General features: G+C 39.5%; 1 protein-coding gene across 3 annotated transcripts; it reads right to left on the bottom strand.

The window, feature by feature from the left end:
• Positions 1-419: 419 nt before the first annotated feature.
• On the bottom strand, positions 420-22633 carry LOC125450082 (arrestin domain-containing protein 3). Of its 3 annotated transcripts, none has more exons than XM_048526056.2 (8): positions 22096-22629; positions 18292-18373; positions 17271-17418; positions 15840-15942; positions 14792-15048; positions 12205-12367; positions 3657-3811; positions 420-2599 (listed from the first exon to the last, which is right to left on the bottom strand). In XM_048526056.2, exons 1-8 carry the CDS (start codon positions 22373-22375, stop codon positions 2534-2536), a joined length of 1254 nt encoding a protein of 417 aa, XP_048382013.1. In that variant the 5' UTR covers positions 22376-22629; the 3' UTR covers positions 420-2533. The 3 variants fall into 3 exon arrangements, with proteins under 3 accessions (XP_048382013.1, XP_048382026.1, XP_048382023.1); XM_048526066.2 differs by lacking the exons at positions 420-2599; positions 3657-3811 and adding exons at positions 14166-14250; positions 14375-14420 and having other exon boundaries at positions 12253-12367; positions 22096-22633; XM_048526069.1 differs by lacking the exons at positions 15840-15942; positions 18292-18373; positions 22096-22629 and having other exon boundaries at positions 17271-17383.
• Positions 22634-23957: the final 1324 nt, after the last annotated feature.

The following is a 23957-nucleotide window of genomic DNA, read 5'->3' as shown; positions in this document are numbered from 1 at the left end:
ACCTTGAAAAAACGTGAGTGTCAGGAGGTGATCTGCACAGAGGGGCCATCTCCACAATTAAACTCCATCAAGCAATTACCATTCATGTACCAGAGATAATGGGAACTGCAGATGCTGGAGATTCCAAGATAATAAAATGTGAGGCTGGATAAGCTTTTGTGCTCCTGAGATGCTGCTTGGCCTGCTGTGTTCATCCAGCCTCACATTTTATTACCATTCATGTACATCCAGTTTCCAGTAGGGGGTGCCAAACAGCAATAACCCAAATCTATTCTTCCTTTTCTTCTGGAGTGCTGGATCAACAACAGACCGTTTGTTATACCCTTACAGGAAACTCCTTGGGCTGAGCCTTTGGAAACTGAGACATTTAGACAGCTTAACAATACGGTGCTTGAAAAGTAGAAACAGAAAGCAAGTGCAAAATTTCAATAGTAAAACATTTTTATTGTACACGAACAGCTAAACAAAAAAATGAAACCATCCAGGACATGACTCCTTAACAAAATCTACAAAGATAATTACAGCACAAAACAAAAACAAAAAAAAAGGTCTGTACATGGTCAAGGAAAAAACCCTTACAAAAACATTAAATATTGCACTTGGTTTCTAGAACATTTTGGATTTTAAAATATTTATTCCTAATTGTTTCATCAGGAATCTAAATCGAATACTGGACTACAAAGTCCTTTTTTTCTTACCTTAGGGATTGATCAATATCTACGAAATATATATTTAAAAAGGAATATATATTTAAAAATGAGCATTCTCACACCAATTCAGTTTCAGCAAATACATCCAGACCTGAAGTATCACAAACTCCATGTGATCAACTGTACCCGAGGTCTTAAAAGCAAAGAAAACTGAACAATATTAGTAATGGCCTGCCATCGTTGGCCACTGACAGGTGCAGAGTAATATTGATCCATCCCTTACAATTTTTTTGTAACTTTTCTTGTATGGAATCAGGTTACATACCTGTTGTAGGCATAAGCAATTGTTGATCCCTAGTTTTGAAAAAAAAGAAATTAAGTTTGCCCAAATGGAAACATCAAATGCCCTATAATGCCAACTACCCCAAAAGTAATTTGTAAAATCGGGGAGCTCGCAAATGTTGTGACCCTCAATGCCCTCCCTGCACAACGTAGCAGAACAATACACAGCAGAAATATCACAGTCAAACCTTTCCCACATCTATCCCATGTTTGTGCTGCACTTGCATCAATACAGAATAGCAATAGTCAGTTGTGTTTGAATTCTTTACAAAAAGGCCACTCGCGGAATAAGACCACTTGTACTCAATCCTGCAACTGATCGAACCGGAAGATTATGACTTTCTTTTGCAACAGAAATGCCCATTACTGCTTCTAAAAGTTTCAACCTTGGTGAAACAAAGTAGCATCTAATACTAAACAAAGTGTTTAGGTCCTTCAGACTTCTATATTATCCAGAATTGACTAGATTTCTTTGTACAAACAGGTTCACCAAAATCTTGGCCCACTTAAATGGGAACAGGGGAACAAAATACAGAAGGGTTATAAAGTAATGCTTCATTGTTGAGAGGAAATATTATGGTCAAGTGCACTATGAGGAGAGAAAAAGGAATTCAAAAATCCATCCATATTTTGCAATGTCCCTTAGTGTAAGTGTAACAGTGCAATTTAATCAAAACACATTTTAAAAAAAAGAAAATACCTACAATTTGGCAAGTGACAAATTCACCTGAGATTTGAGTGTTTTAGGCAGTCTGAAACACAAAACTACTCTGTATATAGTAGAAATGCAACAAATAGGAGTAACAACAAAATACAGTCTCCCGTCAATACAAAAATTAACCTAGAATCTTCTCTGTAGCCTTATTCCAGGTCTTTGATCAGTTGCTACTCTACTACAATAGGCTGCAAAAGAACAAACAGCAACAAATATTGGCTTGAAGGCATTTGATGTTTTAAAAGAAGCCACAAGTAGGTTGGTGTTGCAAGGCCTGTCCGAGAAGACAATACTGAGCACGTGCAAAGCAGGCACAGTCCAGGCTACATAACATCAGTGCAATGTCAGTTTTGTACACTGCTGACTTGATCTTTAAACTGTGCAGACCCAGACCAAAATAAAACTTAACTTGAAGTCTGCAGCCTGCAATTCACCACAACCAAAAACAAAAACAAAACAGCCATTATCAAGACTGAATGGAATATGAAGCGCAACACAAGCACTGAATAATATGTGCAAATTTCTGTGAAGTTTGAGAACCCCAGGAGAATGGTAAGAATGTCATGACAGACTGTAGCCATTGTCCATTTCAGCTGCTTCTTGCATATGCCATGTGAAAGAGTTACGATTTCCTTCAGCATCTTCAGCAGCTTTTAGTCACAGGCCACAGATTTTCGGTTTTATTAGCACAGGTTGTGTCTGTCTAGCCACTGTTATAAAACATCACAGAGTTTCTCTTTGCGTTGAGTTTTCCGTCTTCAACAGTGCAGTAATGCATTTTGAAACCATCATATAAAGACAAGGCTTGAAAGCCGCACAAATCCACTCAGCGAGAGGAACAACAGGGGTTCACTTCTCGATTCTGATTTGCCTGATCTGGATTAGGGTCAATCTGGAAAATAAAATATTAAAAAAAATTCAGAGAGAGGAGCAAGTACAGAGAGATTTCCGGTGCACAAATGCTCTCAGCAGGCAGGACATTCACTTGCCAACATGTGGCTGTGATTACTTAGTGACTTTATTTGTACTTATTATAAACACAATTCTACCAAATCATGCAGATCAGGTTTGACCTCTACTCTATGTCTCAACTAGTGGTGCCAGCAATGAGTAATAAACTCTTCTAAAAAACCAGCACAGGCACAATGGGCAGAAAAACCTTCTTCTTTGGTGTAGGATTCTAAATTTCTACAACGTAAACATGACCATTGGTCATTTACAAGCAAAATTTCTTTGTTTGCACTAAAAATCGACATCATTTCATTTTTAGGGCTTGTTTTTAAACATGCATTTGATAGATATGCAGGATGGTTTTGAATCTGCAAAATTCTCTTTGTAAAACTGCCCAACACACAACAGTAAGAATCTAACATGTCCATTGTAGAGAGAATTTGATCATTACACATTTAGTTTTTTTCATGACTTGCTTTTTGAAAGAACTACTCCAACTAAGCAGTGGAGCTGCTATAATCTCAGAGGACCACAGGGCTGCTCTCTTCATTACTGAGACACAATTGGTCATGGGTTAACCTGAGAGTCACAACACCTCAGGGTGAGAGGCAAGGCTGAGAAGGCAGGACCTTTATGATAGCCTCAGTCAGTGTGGTGACTGAACCAGAGATAAGCCAGCTGCTCAGCCAACTATGCTAACCAGTCCCTCTCCAACTGGATTACTTCAAAGGAAAGGACAACCAATTGCATTCCTGCTGTCAATTGCATCAAGTGTACACAGATTCTGGGATTTGGTGTCCAGAATGTCAGTGATGTATTTTTAGTTGTGTGTCTTTTTAGAGGCCCCAGATTTCAGTCAGGAATAAGTCTGGGTTGGTGGTGGTTCAGCTTTCCATCTGCCCTAACTTCATATGCCTCAATCAAGATTTTCTACGATGTTAGTTCTCTACACTCAAACTCTGAACGATTGCCAGTCAGAGAACCTGAAAGACTCTTACCTCTGAATACACGGGTGGAGGCTGGTACCTAAATTCCTGGATGTAGGCAAACAATGGTCCTTCAAACACTCTTTCTAATTCATCCCGTACTGCTGTGGTTGCCAGGTTATTTCGTCGCTGCTGCTCAGACACAATTTCTGCATAGCTGGGTGGAGCTAAAATTAAAATATAACAATGCATTATTAATTGAAGTTAGTTCAATCAAATGCAATGGAAAAATTGCACATAATTCTAGCTCCCTACTTTGTGTGCAGGAACATATTAAAACATATCATCATTCCATTTTTGATTGTCGTTCTATTTTTTGATCCTCTTCTCCTTAAGGCATTGCCCCTTGCTGGTATACAGTTCCACAATTATTGGCTACTCACAGGCATACTGCCCAAGACAGGACTCTTCACGTGATGGCATACACAGTCGATACCAATAAACTATTAATCCATCTTGTGCTATGTGGGAGTTCTTGGCATTTCTTTAAGGCATGAAGGACAAGCGAATGGAGCAGTTGGCACATGTGCCCAGAACAAAAGGGAGCACTACTGATGGCAAAGGAGTGATTGAGATGCCAATTGGGTATAAAAGATGTGTGTAAAGGAGGAAAATAGTTCGTTCTTCTGAATGCAAAGCTAGCAAGACATGGAAGGGGAAGGGAGGAGAAAAATTGTAAAAGGACAAAGGTCATCCTCCTACATTGCTGAATTCAACATTCAGTCCTGAAAGCTATCAAGTGCCAAAGTGGAAAATGGGGTGGTGTTATTCCTTGAGCTTGCAATGAAATACTGCAGCAGGTCCAGGATGGAAATGTCAACATGCGAGCAACTTGGTTTATTGAAACAACAAAAAACTGGAAAGTCAGTGTAATTCCTGTGGACAGCAGAAATTTTCTGCCAAACAGTTATCTTCTCTACGTCTGGTCTCGCCAATATAAAGGAGACCAAATTGCGAACAGTGGATATAGTAGACTTGAATGAAGAAGGGGCAAGTAAAATGCTGCTCCAGCTAGAAGGGGTGTTTGGAGTCTTTGACAGTGAAGAGGGAGGTAGTGAAAGGGAAATGTTACACCTTCGACAACCACAATGTTGGAATCTGCTCCGCTCTCTGAAGCAAAGGGAGTTCAGTAAACTACAATGTCTAAAGTAAGATACCCCAGGGCCATCATCCTGCCTGTGCAGAAAACTTTGTATTCAAAACACCACTTGAGACAATGACTTATCCTTCTGTCCATGAATATCATTATTATTTGACCAAAGACGTTTGAAGTTAGCACTCTATAGAGTTTTCCTTTTTGTTTCACCTCACCCACATGATTTTGTTTTAGAAAAGGTCGGCCATATTTATTTGCATAATTAAATTGTTTGCATAAAAATAACTTTTCATTTTTGTTTTTGGTAGTAAGCCAGTTATTTATCACCAAGTACAGAAACCTGACTGACTTGTTCTTCATATGGAGGTTGACACAAATCAGACCGACAAATTGGCCACATCAGCAGGACCAGTAAAAGGAAACAGTGCACTCGTCCAATGTCAGTCACAACACATCAGAACGGATGTCATAAAAACAAGAGAATGGAAGAATGGAGTACAGTCCTTACAGGAGCCAGAGCATGAGGAAGTGTCATCAAGTTGTTGTGGGAGTCAGTGAGCTTATAATGAATATTATTTGAACATAGGAGCAGGCCATTCAGCCCATCAAGTCTGCCTCACCATTTTATAAAATCATGGCTGATATGCCCCAAGATTCAATTCCTTTTTTCGTATCAGCTTCTCGTACCCCTCTAGATCAAAAACAATCTATTCATCACCTCTTCAAATACCAGCCTCCACAACTCTGTCTGTACAGAATTCCAGATAGTCACTACTCTTAGAAGAAATGCCTTCACAACTGTTTTAAAGGAATGCCCTTTATTCTGTAACTGTGTTCCCAGTTCCAGATCCTCTCACTAGTGGAAACAGCTTCTCAACATCTACCATGTCAAGTCCCCTCAGAACCTTGTACTTTTCAATACAATCACCCCTCAGTCTTTTGTGTAAACCTTAACCGCTTTAGCCATTTTGATGAATTAACCCCTTCAGTCCAGCAATCAGTCTTCTGAATGTATTCTTGAATTGCCTCCAAAGCCCACATAGTTTTTTAAAAATTACAGTGACCAAAACTGTACACAGAACTCCAGATATAGCCTCACCAACACCCTGCACAGTGGTAACAAGATATCCCTGTTTTTAACCTCTTTTCCAACCTTTTAGCAATAAGGATGACAATTCCCATTCGCCTCAATTCCCTGATGCACCTGGATGCTATCTTGTGTGTTTCAGACACAAGAATGCTCATATTCCACTGTGCTGCACTGTTTTGATGTCTCTCTCCACTGGAGTTTGCCTTTTGATTCTTACAACAAAACTGCATGTCCTCATTGTGCTGAACTCCACCTGCCATGTGATTACTTGACTGACATGGGTCCTCAAAGTGCAGTGAGAGCCATGTCCATTGCACCACGAGTGGCTCAGCCACACAGGGAGGGGCAGGAAGAGCAGAGAGCAATAGTGGCAGAAGACAAGACAGGGAGAGGAACAGAAAGCTGCTTCTGTGGTTGTTAGATGTTAGTCCTTCGTGCCAGTGTCATTGATATCACAGTCTGGCCACAGGTCTTTGATGAGAAAGCCAGAGGTCTTGTTCCAAACTTAGCACCAACCACAGAAAAAAAAAAAGATGGAGCTGGTTCTGAATATACAGGTTAGCGATCTGGGAGACAGACAGGAAAATAAGACCTCAAAAAAAACAAAAGAAAAAAAGTCAATTAAAAAAACCCATCACTGGAGAGATGGAGCTGGAGGGAGAGCTTTAAATTTGTGGTATTGGGACTGTTTCTGTAATGATGCAACCTTACAAGCCAGATTGGGGCATGGACAAATATATCTCCAAGGGCTTTCACAATGGCTACTCACAAGGATTTAAGTCATTTGGCATGTGGATGGGAACCAGACAATGTAGGTTCACAGAAAGAGAAGTAAAACTGGATGTGAAGTTGCAACTAAACTAGTAAATAAAGGAGGTCTGGTTACAATGTAGAGGAAAGAAATGGTAGATAGACAGATTTGTAGTCAGGAAGAGAATCCAAGTGTTATGGGATAAGGTGGAGCATATTCGATAGGCTAAATGGCCTACCTCTGCTCTTGTGTCTTATCATCATATAGGGATAAGAGCAAGGGACTCTGGCAGTGCTGAATGGTATATGGTATAATACAAGAAGTCTGGAGAGTAAGGCAGATGAGCTGAGAGCACAAACTGACACAATCAATCCCAATATTACAGCTACACCAGAGCTACAACTAAAAAGGGGTCAGGAATGCCAGAATTGATGGTTATAGAATTTTCAGATAAGGAAAAGAGGGGGATAAAAAAAGTGGTAGGAGAGTCTTAATATTGATAAGGAAGTCGGTATAATTGTGAGGGATATCAATTGCTAGAAAGGATCATCAAATGAGTTTACAGGGGTTAAAAACAAAAGAATAAACAAAAAGGGCACTGACATCACTACCAGTACTCTATGGATGCCTGGTCAGAGGAAAAAAAAAGACAAAATAGATCAGCAAATCACAAAGAGGCGCAAAAACAATAGAATAGTAATAATGACAGGGTCTCAAGACCCACAACATCAGTGCAGATGGAAATAGTGTAAAGGCACAGAAGAATCACACAGAAATTGGTACCGCCCTGGGGATTGCTGTAGAACAGACAGTCCTAGGGGTTCAGATACACAGTTCATTGAAAGTTCCATCATAAGTAGACAAGAATGGTGTTTGGAACACTTGTCTTCATTGTTCTGACCACTGAGTATGGGAATTAAGATGTCACACTGTGGGTGAACAGCATGCTGGTGAGGCCACTTTTGGAGTACTTGTACAGATCTGGTCATGTTGATACAGGAAGGATATAATTAACTTGGAGAGGGTATAGGAAACATGTACAAAGATGTTTCCAGGACAGGAGGGTTTCAGTTATAAAGATAGACTGGATAAGCTGGGGCTTTTTTCACTGCACCATAGGAGGTTGAGGGATGACATCATACAGGGTGACCTTATACACCTTGTAGATGTTTATAAAATCACGAGGGTCACAGATAAGATGAACAGCAAAGGTAGTTTTCCTAGGGTGGAGGTGTTCAAACCTTAGGGCATATTTTTGAGTTGAGAGGAGAAATATTTAAAAAAGGGACCTGAGGAGTGGCATTTTCCACACAGAAACTGGATAGTATGTGGAAATGGTGGATGCAAGTACAATTACAGGTAACAAAGTGTGGAACTGGATGAACACAGCAGGCCAAGCAGCATCTTAGGAGCACAAAAGCTGGTGTTTTGGGCCTAGACCCTTCATCAGAAAAGGGGGATGGGGAAGAGGGGGGGGGGGGGTGAGAAGAGAGATCAAATATGGATACAGGAGAAGATAGGTGGAGAGGTGACAGACAAGTTAAAGGGGCGGGGATGGAACAGCATTTGGACAGATATATGAACGGGAAAGATTTAGAAGGATATGGGCTAAATGCAGGAATTGGGACTAGTTTAGTTTGGGAAACTTGATTAGCGTGGAATGAACGGTTTGTTTTTGTGCTGTATGACTGACTTTAGAGGAAGTAAAATTCTTAAATAAAAGGATCTCCTGAATTCAATTGATCTCAGTATGTAGCTAGCCCAACAATAGAGAGAGCATAGTTCTAGACTCAAGTTTTATGGAATTAAGTTGGACAAGTGGAAAGTGTCAGTTTTTTTTTTAAGAAAGTGACTATAATAGATTTAGATTAGTTATAGAAAGTTGTAGACTGCAGGAAAATATCAATGGATTAGGCAGGTGGGTTGACTGACGAAAAATCAATTCAGAGAATTGAGAAATACTGCTGGTCCCTTCCAAATACAAGGAAATGCACAATAAGCAGCAGGATTCTTATAAGTGGAACAGTACCTTGCTCTGCATATTCACAGATACAACTTTGTAAAGGTTAATGGTAGGTCAGAAACTTGGGTGAATTTTAAGAACCAAAACAGAATGAGATAAATAAAAATAGATTGAGCTAGCTAGAAATATAAAAACAGATGAGCTTCTACATGTGTTTAAAAAGGAAAAAGAATAATTAAACTAAGCGTGCATTCTCTAGAGTGGAACTGTGAAAAGAAGAATACAAAAGAAGGAAATGTCACATCTGTGGAGAGCTATTCTGTCTGCATTACAGAATGATAAATGGATCATCTTTGATTGATTAAGATGTAACTAGTGGTGTGCCACTGGGATCACTTTTGAGGCCACAACTACTTACAATCTATACTAATGATGTGGATGATAGTACTGGAGGTATGATAGCTACATCGTTGAAGACACCGAGCTAGATAAGAAAGCCAGGAAAGGTGGTCAGTAGACAGTGCAGAGCAAGAGAGCGAGATTCGTACACTGTACAAAACAGAGTACCTGCTTGTAGTGCAGACTGAAATTGGCAGGTACTAATGTTGTGGGCACAGAGATGTGGCTGCAAGGGGATCAGTCTGGGAATTAAATATGCATGGATGCACGTCCTATTGAAAGGTCAGGCACATGGGCAGAGGGGACGGGTTGATTTGTTAGTAAGAAATTAAACCAACTCAATAGGAAGAAGCAACACAGAGTTGGAAGGCATAGAATCTGTGTGGGTAGAATTATGGAACTACAAACTAAAAAGGACTTTTCACAATTCCCATTAAAAACTCCTAGCAGCAGTCAGGAAATAAATAGGAGATAGATTGGGCATGACAGAAAGGCACTATTGCAAATAATCATGGGGATTTCAGTAAGCAGGTTGACTGAGAAAAATCAGGTCTCTAATGAATCCCAAGGAAAGGAATTCCTGGAACTTCTCCATGACGACTTTTTGGAGCAGCTTGAGGTAGATCCCACTTGAAAATAGGCAAGGTAATTCTGGATTTGGTAATACATAATGAGGCAGTCTTGGTAAGGGAACCTAATGTGAAACAAAAAACCCTTGGTGATAGTGACCATAAACTAATAGAACTTGCCCGATGTCTAAGAGGGAGAAGCTGCAATCAGATGAGTTTAAAAAGTAGCTGCAAAGACATAAGGGAGAAGCTGTACAGAGTTGATCGGAAGGGGGATCTAAGGAGGGAAGATGGCAGAGCAGCAACGGCAGGAGTTTCTGGGGGTAATTAGGGAGGCACAACAGAAATTCATCCCAAGGAAGAAGGAACATGTTAAATTGAGGATAAAGCAATATGGTTGCTCAGTAAAGTCAGGAACAACATTAAAGCAAAAGAAAAGGCACATAATATGGTGAAGCATGGTGGGAAACCAGAGGATTGGGAAGGCTTTTAAAAAAGAGAAGAGGCCAACTGATAAAAAGGGAGAAACTGAAATGAGGGCAAGTTAAGTGGTAATATAAAAACAAAATTGCAATATTTTTAAGATATAATAGGTAGGAGAGACGGAGAGGGTGAGGGGACATTGAACCACTGGAAAGTGCAATGGGGACCCTCAATGGGCCAAATGATCTAATTCTGCTCTTGTATTTTAATGGCCTTGAAGTAATTCGTCAAGAGGAGGTAGAATGTATGCAGCGGTGGGGGAAGGGAAGAGGGAAAGGCAAGGGAGAAAGACAGATCACGCAATTGGGCAAATCTAAAACCCCAACAGGTCACATGTGATGTGGGAAAATGCCAAAATGAACTTCTTCATAAGAATATAGAGGGAAAAAAAAGTATTTTTAAAAAGGAGAGAGATCTGAAAGCCTTAGCACATTAATTACAATAAGTTAATATGCAGATACAGAAAGCAATTTGGAAAACAAAATGAAAATATTGGCACTTAATGGTAGGGGAATAGAATATAAAAATAGGGAATTTTTTTTTGCAGTGGCACAAGGCCTTGTTTTTAAAAAAAAACTGGATGTATGTGCATCGGGTACAGTTCTGAGAAAGGTTCATTTAGCATTATTGGGATGAAGATTCTATCCTAAAGAAGGTTGTACAAGTTGGGCCTACGCACAGTGGAGTTTCAAAGAATGAGAAGTAACCCTATTAAAAGACAGAATATTGGAGAAGGCTCAATAATGTGGATACAGGGGTGTGGGTGAGGAGTGAGTAATGTTTCCTCTTGTGGAGGAAATGAAAACTATGGCGCATGGGCTAAAAATGAGAGATGTACCATTTTTAAGATGAAGACAGGTAAAATTTTCTCAGACAATTGTTAGTCTGTGGAATTTGCTTCTCCAGAAAGCAGTGAAAACAGGTTTATTCAAGGCAAACTTGGAAAGAATTTTGATAGACAAGAGTGAGTCAAGGGTTGTAGAAGATGGACAAAATATGGAGCTGGGGCCACAACTGAATCAGCTACAATTTTAATCACAGGGCAGATCAAGATCAAAGGGCCAAAATATTCCTAAACGTGGTTGGACAGGTTGATAATGTGGTCACGACAGCTAAGTGTTACTAATAGAGGCATAAAATATAAAAATTGGAAGGTTATGGAGTACTGAGTGCTGTTCTGGTCAATGCATTGTAATAAAGATCTGATTGCGTGAGTGAAGGTACAGTGGACCCTTTTGTAAGTGTTGCTGGACTGGAGAATTTTAGATATGAGGAAAGATTGGTTAGGGTAGCGTTGTTTTCTTTAATACAGAGGAGACGTGGAAACTAACTGAACAGCATAAAATGGAGGGGTCTAGAGGTCACCACCAATTCACAAACCATACTGACTGTGAACTACAATCACCAGTCCTTTGCTGGTACAGGGTCAAAATCCTAGAACGCCATCTACCTCAGCAGCCACCCCCAACCACAGCACTAAGACAGCCCTCAAGAAGATAGCTAACCAGCACCTTCTCAGCAATTAGTAAGGGACATAAATATTAGCCTGGCTAGCAACACCCACATCCTTAGATTAAAGAATAATCATAATCTAACACAAGAGTGGATATGAAGGTCCCATATCCTTTGGTTGAGGGGTCTCTACCAGGCAGTATAGATTTAGCGTAAGAATTAGGAGGTTTACAGGGGATTCAAGGAGAATGCTTCTCATCCAGAAGACGACAGCAATCTGGAACTCTCTGCCCAGAAAGGGCAGCACAGGCAGATACCGACGTGACATGTTAACAATTGCTTTGGACACGCCCTTAAATCTTAACCTACAAAATGCCATAGACTAAGAGAGTTAGAAAGTACAAGCTGACTGAATGGCTCCTTGTTGGCTGCCGTAGGCATGAAAGGCAGATATCTGCCTATCATTCAATTAATGGGCACCCTTTTGCATTCAATCCAAACTTTCACATGTTCCTGTCTTCCAACAGATGCAACTGGATAGCTTTAGGAGCACTAAGACCTGCTGATTTATTTTTAAATCTGTCCTTTTGCCAACTACACAGTATTGCCACAAACCAGGTTAGCTAACTCCAGGTTAGTGGCCCAACCTCAGACTGTACAGTTCAATGCTATATCAGATGTTCATTCTACCAGTTGATTAAAGGACAGCTGCTCCATATTTGATTGTACTTTCTTTCAAACCAGAGCTCACTCTTACCTTCGGGCCTTTCAGGCAGTGCGAGGCTTAACCAGTTCAAATTCCCGCTACACTGGCTGCTTACACTAGATGTTCGACTTCCGAACGGATGTAAGGGAATTGTACCAATAACTAGTGGTAAATTCAGGGTTAAATTCATTGCTCCAGGGATATCCACGTAGACCTAAAATTAAAAAAAAAGTTTGAAGCTTTAATCACTGATGCTTGTTTTTGCATCGGTCTGTTTCCAATTTACTCCCTTTACCCCTTCTCTTCAGAAGGTGGTAACTTATGCTGGAGCATGGTTCCAATGCTAGCAGTACAGCCCTCTGGCATCTCACCCCAGTTGATGTATTTTTCACAAGAACACCAGGATATTGAAGGTCAGTGTGCGATTCCATTATTGGGGGTCCAACTAATCCAGTTTCCATTACATGTCCATGCACATGCACTTCCAACATGGTTCTTGGATATCAATCTGAAGTGGGCAACCTGAGCATTTTTGTTTTCTCTTTAAATGTAAAAGAAAACCACCATTGCCCAAATCCTGGAAGCATCGAGGCCAAAAGTAGTGCCTTCGCCAATGTCAGGCAAATAATCGCCTAACTCGACAGAGCTGGAATCAAAACATGAACTTTACGGTTGGCACAACTTCACAACATACCATGGTGTGCATTAACCCATTAAGTTTTGGGAGAAAGCACAGGAATTTACTGTAATGCTGCATTATTGAAAAGACACAAGTTAAACTACAAAAAAAAATTGTATTCAGGAATATAATGGTATTTCAGAAATACACTGGTATCCCTTAAAAGATGCCATTATCGACTGCAATTCATCCAGCTTGCAAAGTTTCTGCAGAATCATGCTGCATGCGCGCATTTTGAGCCATTCCTCAATGGAATACAAGTTTCAAAACGAAGGTTGACCTTCAATTCTCTTCTCTTTCCATTGCAGCCAGGGACCCAGATTGTCTAACAGTCTACAGACACCCTGCAACATCTCACCAAAGTCACTGTTCTTCATTTAAGATACTAAGATTGGAATCAATTTGAGGCTGTTCGATGGCAAAGGGTACAACCAAATCTGATCATGTTTCCAATTGGTGTTCATGCCTAACATGGTTGTGCATGTTACCAAACAGTGATCAGGAAATAACTACAATTGATTTCCCTCACCACCAATCCCCAACCCAAACCAGCTACTGTACTTCTTTCAGCCAGATGCACTGAGACACTTAAACTAATAAACTGGCTGAGATCAGCTAAAGAAATCAGCCCAGACTGAAAAAAAAATCAAATTACAAACATTGTCCTCTGGCTTGATACAGTTTTTAAACCCTCTATATGGCTTATGTGCTCTCTTCAAAATGCAAATAGATAAAAGAAACAAAAATTTTAAAAGAATATGCCTTTGTATAAATGCTTCATGCATCGAGGAAGTCTAAAAATGTTGCATGAGCTCAACTGCAAAATAGGAGGGAAAAGAAACAGATACACAATTTCCCCAACTTTTACTGTGGGGCTTATAGCTAAACTACTAGACTGAATTGCTCCAGTGTCTAGAAAAGAAATTTTGATTTGACTATACAGCAACAGGTGATGTGGTTTTTAATGACGCAGTTGCTACTAAATTCCCTGCAGGAAACCACAATACCCTCAAGCTCATACATGTTTGCAGAAGAACATGAATAAATGTTAGTTCTGTTTTTAAAAAAATTAAACATCACAGTCACATACCCTAGAACGGTTACAAATAAACTAGCCCAATAATTTTTAAAAAATGCAGCTGAATTTTCAACTGGCAGATTCCAAGAAAAAGGATAATTGGTCTAAAATATAAAATGACACTATTCCCAAGTCTGTGTTACCAATCTCAACCGGGCCAGTGGAGGAGGGATAGGTGGAAGCTAACTGTTTCCCCATAAGAATAAAAAAAAATGTTTTAACAGTTTTAAAAACAGGGCAAGTCACCCCGCGCACCTCCTGGCAGCCGGTTACAGAGCGGCATTGGCCTGGGAGCAGGTCACCTTCACGCCCTCTTGGCCGGGATGTAGTGCGTGGTGATCTAGAGAAGGGAGAAAATAATTTTTTAAATGGGAAAGAAACACATACAGACATTAAAAAAAAAGACATTTTATTCAATTTTTTTTTCTCTTCATCTTACAAACACCTGCATTGACAAACGTTACCTGGGGAAAGGGGAATTTTGCGTTCCTCAACCTTACAGCTGGAAACCTAAAAAAAGGTTAGGAAAAATATCAAGACCGTTAAAATTTCCCATACAAATACATGGGCCTTCCTTGACAGCCAGTTTCCCAGCCTTGATCAGGCTATACGGAGGCAGGGAAACTGACTGGGAAAGGATTCCCACCTCACTCAGATGTTTCTACAAACTAAACATCTTAACCAAAAAAAAGACTGTATTGAGGTGGGCTTGGGGATGGCACAGAGAAGGTGATTAAAGTTGAGGAAAAACTAAGGAAAGAAAAAAAAAGTGATAGCCAGCAAACCTCCTTCTTTGAAGGACTGGCGTTACCAATGAAATGTTTCTTAGTGTTCTAATTTTGCAATACCAGCACACAACTTTAATTCGAAAAAGCACCTACCGTCAGTGCATATTCCACCCGGATTATGCTGCAGTCTACAATCGAGGGTGACACTGGTGGAATTTTCAGTAGTTTTCCATTCCAACTTTCTGTTTTTCCAGATGACAGTGAATCTCCTCGTAAGTTGGCTACAAGATGTTTAACTTCCTTCATTTTCCCTTTGGCATAGAAAGTCTGTGTTTGGTAAATGGCTGCCTTTGGCACTACCATACGGGAAGAACAATTCTCAATTTCAGCAAAAATGTGAATTGATTCACCTGTGCAGGAAGAACACACCCATACATACACAAATGTAAATTATATTATGCACTATACCTGGAACATCCTTGTCTCATTTAAGGTAGCAATTTGAAGTCCCATTTCAGAAACAACCAACCTATTTAATCAACTCTGCATTGACACTATTTGTGTTTTACGAAGCAAAAGGCACTTTCTGCTCAAAATGACAATATGTGTGGCACTGACGTCAGCATTAATTTGGGAAATCAGGAGCCATTTTGTTCCTTCTAGTAATATATTAATAAATAGAGGGAAGTAAATTGATTTTACTGAACTGATTGTAATTATAAGCCAAAATTTGGGGAAAAAGACACTTGTAGAATACAAAACTAATTAATCAAATTATTATTGTAAAGAATCTTCACTGCACAGATCTCTCCTATCCTTTCCTGAAACAGCAACTCGTACCAATACATGGTCCTATGACCACCAACAGATACACTGTTATGTGACCTAAACATGTAGATCGATGAGCTTAGTCCTGGCAAGGGCAATAAATTACAATAGGCAATTTGATAAGTTTGAGTAAATGCAGCCAAGCCTAAACCTCTCCTGAACAGAATGTTGTACCTGTGCACTTTCCAGTAAGGGTGGTTGGAAGTAGGGATAACTGGATAGCAATTTTGTAACGAGAATCTTGGCTGATTTTTTCTGTCTCAGTCCATACATACTGAAATCAGTTGTAGCACCAGTACTGCCGCCCGCCTGAAATCAGTTACTTTAGCATAGACCAAGGATTTAGTTAATTTTCAGTGCTCCAGATTTTTACCTGGTGTGTAGCCCTTCCGTTCGATTTTGGCACTTAGGGATATTGGGCCTGAGGAACAGAACCAGCAACAAAGAGTTTTCTCTTTTGTGCCTGCCTGTGGTGACTGCAAAAAGAACAGAAAGCACAGTGAACACCCCTGCTCCCCTTCAGAATAGACAGTCTCTCAGGATGATATGGAGCTATGTAATAGCAAAATACCTTGAAAATCTCTGCTATACACTTTCGAGTGCATGATATTAATGATTATACAGGGAATCCTACTACAGGCATTTTAAAAATCAATCAATCAATCAATTTTCACAAGAGTGAATAGTTTGAGTCTCAGTTTGTGCACAGCATCCCACCACCCTTAATGGACAAGTTATAATTAATAACATTGAAACCCTTCTGACCAGTGGTGTTTCAATTTGTTATGAACAGGTTACAAAGTTATAAACGTTACTGTCAAAATCCCAGAGTGCTATGAACATTTATAAAAAAGGGAAAAATCAGCATCAGTATTAAAGAGGAATGTTCATAAATATATTCATACTCATTAAAGTCCAATTAAGAATATGCATTAGTTTGACTAAAGGTTCTGTTCTGGTCATCATCCAATGATGTACTCCTTGAAAATGTTAGTGTGTGGCAGTTAATGACCAGATGCAGCATAGTTATGATGATCACCTATTCTTACTTTGGTGAGCTTTCCCTTTCACTATGTTCTCAAACATTGATACCTGATGTTATAAACCAAAATGTTACAATTTCTCACTTGTGCACTTAATGCTGAAATCTAGCTGATCAGTTTTTTTTAAAGGGGCGAGTCAGGGTGGGGGGGAGGGGTGTAAGGTGGAGAAATCATATTTAAATTCAAAATTCATTTTAAAAATCTGAGCCAAACATCATGGTGAAAATTTTAACACATCGCATCATTTTCACATCAGATTAATCAGAATTGGAGTTTAAAAAAAAAGGATAAGTACTGGCATGGTGGAGATGGGATTTGTAAAACCTAGCAAAAATGCAGCATTTCTTTTTAAAAATGTTCATGCTTAGAGAAACTGTTTAATCTCTTTGAAGGATTTGTAGCACTACTTTAGTTGAATATCGTCAAAATCATTTGTTGGAAATGACAGATAAAAAGCCATTTTCTTATTGCAAGTTTTTAAAATAATTATCTATATCACTTACAAGGAACTAATCTTTGCTAAAGCTGCAACTGTTTCACAAAAATTGTAACAACAATTCTTTTCTCCGAAGCTTTCTAATGATTGTAGCTTTCCTGTTTCAACTAGAGAATAATCATTCTGTTTTACCACAACTAGTTGCTTTCAGTTTTTGGGAACTTATCATGTCTTGTATCCTCCCATACTGAATGATGGATGTTCCTTTCTAGTGAAATCGATAGAACTTTACATTGGTAAGTTTGCAAAGGTTTCAAGAACATACCAGCAACAATGGAGTGTTAACATCAATGTGTTCAAAGACTGTAAATTCCTTCTTCACTTTCATTACCAGCATCCATGGCCTGTGCAGTTCAGCCTTCACCCAATAGCGCACACTGCCATATTTGCCTTCAAAAGAGGTAGCTAATGGTCTGCAAGAGAAAAAGGATCATAAGGGAACCGCCAAACACAGTACAGGACTAAATTTAAAACAGAAGAATCAAGTTCATAGAAATCATATTGATTCATTGTCCCAATCAGGAGTTACTGAAGAAGTCTTTCAAGGTATGCAAGAGCTTAGTTATTTGCAACAATTTTGATTACAAAATATACTACCTTAGAAATCTTACTGCAAATCTCCAACAAAGACTTTCAAATATGTAACTAAGCAAGGGAAGAGGAAAAGGAGGAGAGATGTCTGATGGGATCATTACGATGACGAGATTTTGATAGGATAAATGCCAAGAGGATACATGTTCTAAGATAATAACTAACAAATGCACTGGAGAATTCAGAGGAGACTTGTTTATCTGCACAGTAGTCAGTACGCAATACTCACTACTACAGAAAGTAGATGAGGCAAGTTGTGTGGATGTTTTGAAGGGAAGCTAGGTCAACATGAGGAGAAATGAGTTGAAAAAATTAAAGGAAGTAGGCTGTGAAGAGCTCTCTCACAGCACAAGTCAGTTTGGCCAAAATCTGTTTCCACGCTGTACACTATGAATTTCTAGGCTGAGAGGATTACGTGAAAGGGGTGACTAGAAAGAATATGCCAGAAATGGACACATGAAAAAAAAATTGTGTGTTAGCAACATATTAGAACTGTTGGTGTGGAAGAACATGATGAAATGGGCTCAATAAAAGTTTCTTTAGAACAATCTCATCCAGGTAAAATGGGCTTTGAACAAGCAATCAGGGAATCCCAAATAAGAAGATCTGTGACATAACCCAACAATTATACACACATTTAAATAAAGTACTCCGAGCAATGAATCAGACTGATACAAGAAAAATGCAAATCTTACATCTGTGGAAGCTCAAAGCTGAATGGGTATTCATGTTTGCCTGAAGGTATAGTGGTGAGACCTTCTTCAGAATCATCATCATCTGAAAAAAATAAAACACTGGAGTAGCAAACAAATAATTTTGAGTCATGCAGCCAACACATGCCAATTGATAAGAGCTGGTGTCCAATGTATCAACAATTTAATTTGTAACACATCAATGTCTGTTTTTGACAGGTCCAATTTAGGGGAATAGAACACTTATGCAACTTCTGTACAACTTTAATACTCAAGATGTTAACGCAATACAAGTAACTGGCGCAGTACAAGAGGAACATTTGTAGACTTCAACATGCACTTTGTGGAGGCTATCTTGCTCTACTCTTAACAAACTGTACAAATAGCCAAACCTTCCATTTTTAAAAATAAACTTTTAGAATGATATGATTACAACATTTAAAAGGCACCTGAATGGGTACATGAATAGGAAGAGTTTAACAGGGATATGGGCCAAATGGGACTAGATTTATACAGGATAGCTGGTCAGCATGGATGAGTTGGACCGAAGGATCTGTTTCTGCGCTGTATCTCTCAATGACTACGTGGGTGTTGTTTGCAAATCTGCCATTTATTGTTCATTATTCCCAGTTACCAAGGCAGACTTGTTTGAGAGCTGTTGATACAATTGAGCAGCATACTAGAGTGCTCCTGGAATGAAAAAGGCCAATTTTTTTATTGAATGATGAAATAGATAGGCTGCAGCAATTAAAAGTCAATTATATAATATTTGTTAGCAGAAAAGTCATATGTATACCAAGTCTCAATGTAGATCAACATTTTGTTTTAAAGTCTAACACTCCAGTACTTGAAGTTCGAGTTGGAGACTGCAGAACAAAAGGTAATGGTTTTGTTGCTGCCTATAAAAAATTAAAATAACGCAGTTAACAATTTCTTCTGTTGGTTCCTAGCAATAAACACATTACTCCTCCAGGAAATGGCGAAGGTACAGTTAAGGTTGATTGTTACTAGGCGATCACCAGCGTTGTTTGAAGTGGTCCTATCAAAAGCTGCAAAGACCGAGCTGCTCCACCCTTGCACAGCTACAGTTGAGCCTTTGGGGCTTTTATTTTAAGGATAAACAATCTGACCTTCTTTATTCTCCGCAATGACGTGACTGTCCAACTACCTCGAGCCCATTTCTATGCCAAGTCATGGATTTCCTGACAAACGACAGCAACCTGATGCTGGGGTCTCTTCACCGACAGCATCATTTAAAACACTGCACCTGTCTACTGAAATTGGAACACCCTCCCCATAAAATTAGGGAAATTAAAATCTAATGTTTTAATAGGGATTAGTGCCTTTTTTCTAAAATAAACTGTTAAATCACTAGAAACGTTCGAAATCCTTACACGGTGCAATTTGAAGATCAATTTCTATCCATAGCATTGTCATGGTTAAAAATAAATTTAAGAATAATGTTGAATCTAAAAAAATTGCAACATAATACAACATTATTTGTAACGATTTCTTGTGCAACTTTATTTTCCTCCATGAGGTTCTGCCTATTTCTCCCTCTCCCCTTTTTCTGCCAGCTCAGCACGCTCAGCTTTGCAGTGAAGCGGTAAACAAGTAGTGAGCTGTCAATCAGCAGCAGGCAGACAGCGGAGAGAGCCGGCCTGAACCGGAGCGAACAGCCCAGCTCAGCCGCAACCACATGGTATTCATCAGCAGCAGCAGAGCCCAGCCCAGCCTAGTCTGCTCATAGAGGGAGGGAGAGAGGGGGGAAACAAGAGCAATGGAAGGGAGGGGCTGGACACACACCAGGCGATCCATAAATGCAACCCATTCTCAACGCACACACGTAGAAAAAGGATTTTTTAGAATTTTTTTAAAAAAAGAAAATTGTTGTGTTGTCATTTGGACTTAAATTGTTGCTTCGGCCTCTTATTTTAAGGGCTTGAGAATCGCACATACGATTGACTACAATGTTCATCAAAAGGGGAGATTTAACGTTGCCACTGTTCTCAGAAATAAAATGACATCGATTATACACGTTCTAAATAATGATGCATTCCTGCCACGTCCCTGCTTTACTAAATCCACCCTTTTTATAAGACCATGAACTCTTAAAAGATTTTTTTTGCAAGAGTCGATCACTGAAGCAGAACAAACGATAGGTGATAGACAGCTCCACTGGCCAATCTAAAGTTAACGGCGCCTTAGCAACAGTCTAACAAACAGAGGAACCAATCGGCACGTCGGGGAGGAGCAATTGCAACAAAGCCAAGCTAAACGACAGAAAACTTGGTAAGACACAGCACGCCAAACTTCATTGTATTACAATTTCTACCATTTTGCAATGAATAAATGGCGACTGCACATCATTTACACGATGTACTGTGCAGATTGTAGAATCTCAAAAATATCTGTTTGAAGAAACTAGAAATAAAGTGAACATCTCTGCCTTTTCACTCAGCAAGGTTAAGACAAATAAGCACAACTGTATTCTTAATCCGCTGATCGATCCTCCTCCGGAATATTTAAGGTTGATGTAAATATGTACTGAAAAAAAACATGCCAGGGGCTCATTCTTTTCCGTATCCATGAAAGTAGATTGAAATAACGCAATTTCATAGAAGATTTGCAAATTGAATTGATACGGTATTACACCTATACCCACACACCGGTGTGGAAAAAGGTCATTTCAAGGAAAAAAATATATTTTTATTGGTAATATACATATATTACGAAGGTGCAAAGCAGCTGTTGCAAATTGTTTTTCTGCAAAATAGCATTAAGTCATCCTCACCATCTGACGGTGTAAACCAATGAGCGAAGAGAAGACTCACATTCCCCCTCCCTCCCCCCTAATGCTTGTCCCAAACAGGATTGAACCGCTTTGAACAAAGGGTGGAAACTTAGGAAAACAACTAACCTTTTTTGAATGTTACTGAATATACAGTAAATTTGCAATTGTTAAATATATAAGTTTACAAATATAATATTGAGACAAGCGATGTCACTGCAGAAATCTATATATAATCAATTTAATGTCAATGACACCTCTAAGTGATGGGTCGAATAATGTTGCTGTAAGCCACATAGCACATCAAATTTAGATTAAATGGCCCCATTGTATCGATTTAGAAATTATTTGAATAAGTTTTTCCTTTTAAAAATAACGAGTTTTCGAACATTTTTGGACTGTAAATTCAAAGACTTGGTCTGGAAGTCACTGCACACACATTACTGCAATTATTGAAAGGGCAGTCAGGCATTTATTTTCTATTGTAATTTAGACATTTGGTTTCAAATCTGAATTGCAAAGAAAAAAACGCTTGGATGGATGAAACTGTCACTAGAAATTCAACAGTGCAATCGTTTGGATTTCTTTTGCATATTACAAAATGACGGTCCTGAACAGGAAGAAAGGAGTTAAACCCTATAAATCGGTGCAGTAGAATTACTGCAATTTCGAAAATCGGCAAAATATTGTCACGAAATTTGTTTGAAACCATTGCTAACCACCCTATGTAAAATCTCACCACTCATTGGCAAACAAATTGGCAGTGAAAGGTGAGTGACAGGATACCGAACTTTTACATCTATGAAGTTATGTCAAATGAAATTTTAACTCCTTTATCTTAATACTTATAATAACTAATAACGTTTTATAACATTAAAATTGCACTTCTAAATTGGTCGTACAATCTGATCTCCATTGCTCACATTTTACAGTAGGGTTACAGTAAGCTGCACAAAGACTTTAAACAAAACAAACTCTCAGATCAGAAAGATTATTTGTTCCAGTTCCAAGCTTACCTCTATCATGCCCGATTAAAAGGTCTTTGTGGCTGAAATACTCTACTTCTTCAGTGTAGTTCTGAGTATAGGCAGTATTAGAACCAGCGTTTCTCGATTCTGTCCAGCGTACTTTCGCCTGTCCCCTCGCATGGATTGCAAGAGATCTCGCCCTGATTTCACCAGTAACTTCTATAATTACCCGTCCAGAGACAGAATCTCCGCTGGCATAGACGGGTATATTGTTATCATTAGGACAGTCATAGCTTATTGTAAAACTCTTCACCTTTCCCAGCACCATGGTTATTTATAATCTATGTAGATATACGTGACTATAAAAAAAGTACAAAAAAAATCTGAAAAGTGGGATCTTCACCACTGATCAGTGCCTTTTGCTGCAAAAACAGCAGGCACGACCACTGCAATATTAAAAAGGAGCATCTGGATTTGGACAGTTAGAGATGCTGTTGCCCAGCTTTTGGTCTGTACAAAAGACGGGGATATCATACCTACCACCTCACTTAAAACGGTTTTTGTGAAAAACAACTCCAGTGCGCCTGTGCATGATTCACCCTGCTTCCGCCTTGAGTCTAGAGCCAGTGCCAGCTGATCAACAGCTGATTGAGGTCATTCCCCCTTAAAGTAGACTAGTAGCACAGAGACAAACATATAAAATACATGTTTTTTATTTGCACCATTAAAAATATACATATATATAATATCAGAATTCGCAGTCTATCGTGCCGCAGGCATTTTTTGTACTAACGCGATTACAAAAGGTCATTAATTCCATCAATTCAATGCACAAGGCGAGCATTCGAATTAGCGCCACTCCCCGGTTTGTTGCAGTAACACATGGGTCACGTCGCATGCATCTGCCGCACTCATGTTGCATTATTCGTCCGTGCGGTAGCAATAGATTTTGAAGGCTTTATTCTGCACATTAAAATAGACATAACCGTCGCTGAAGCACAATACAAAATAATAATAGCGGTTGTTGCAATTGTTGCACCCAAGTAATATTCGGTGTATAATCCTCCTCTCGTCAGTCTTCTACACCTTGTCGACACCGTGTGGCTATTTCATGTAATAGCCAATTCCAAATTTACAACTACTTAGGGGTACTTTTTAGAGATAACAAGATGTAGAGCTGGATGAAGACAGCCTGTTACTTTTTACTTGTAACTTAATTTCCTTTATCCCCGACTTAACATCCGTTCGATTTATCACAGCATTCTAACGTTTCTCCGTCTTCTGTTTTACCTCGCACATATGTCATTTCTTTTCCACATCTATTTTGAACTTTTATACATTCACGTCTTTCACTCGCTTTCAACATTTCAGCTACTGCCCCGAAATAAGCAATCCACGCAATATTGATGTCTCTTTAAAAATATTTTCACAATGTAAATCTTTCTTGAGGCTCCATGATTTATCGGCGAAATGTAAAGATTGCGTTTTGACGACTTTTTAAACATGACGTAGAAGTAGGAATAAGGACCTTCAAACTGAAGCCTGTAACGGCATTCAATCTGACTCCTGCACTGCCACAATGATGCCACCCGAAGGTTGCAGGAACAGCAACTCATATTCTGCCTGGGAACCCTGCAGCCATATGGTATCAATGTGGACTTCACCAGTTTCAAAATCTCCCCTTCCCCTACTGCATCCCCAAACCAGCCCAGTTCGTCCCCTCCCCCCACTGCACCACACAACCAGCCCAGCTCTTCCCCCCGACCCACTGCATCCCAAAACCAGTCCAACCTGTCTCTGCCTCCCTAACCGGTTCTTCCTCTCAGCCATCCCTTCCTCCCACTCCAAGCCGCACCTCCTTGACCTGTCCGTCTTCCCTGGACTGACCTATCCCCTCCCTACCTCCCCAC

Source organism: Stegostoma tigrinum, chromosome 3 (genome assembly GCF_030684315.1).
Source record: "Stegostoma tigrinum isolate sSteTig4 chromosome 3, sSteTig4.hap1, whole genome shotgun sequence".
NCBI lineage: Eukaryota > Metazoa > Chordata > Chondrichthyes > Orectolobiformes > Stegostomatidae > Stegostoma > Stegostoma tigrinum.
This window is presented reverse-complemented; position numbering and strand designations above follow the sequence as displayed.

What these genes read in the sequence shown, in the direction of transcription:
- LOC125450082 (XM_048526056.2), bottom strand. Translation starts at nt 22,375, where the DNA reads ATGGTGCTGGGAAAGGTGAAGAGTTTTACAATAAGCTATGACTGTCCT. An exon ending in TTTAATCGGGCATGATAGAG is followed by an intron (nt 18,374 to 22,095) that starts GTAAGCTTGGAA and finishes TATTTTTTTCAG; the next exon opens with ATGATGATGATTCTGAAGAA. An exon ending in TTAACACTCCATTGTTGCTG is followed by an intron (nt 15,943 to 17,270) that starts GTATGTTCTTGA and finishes TTCTTTTTGCAG; the next exon opens with TCACCACAGGCAGGCACAAA.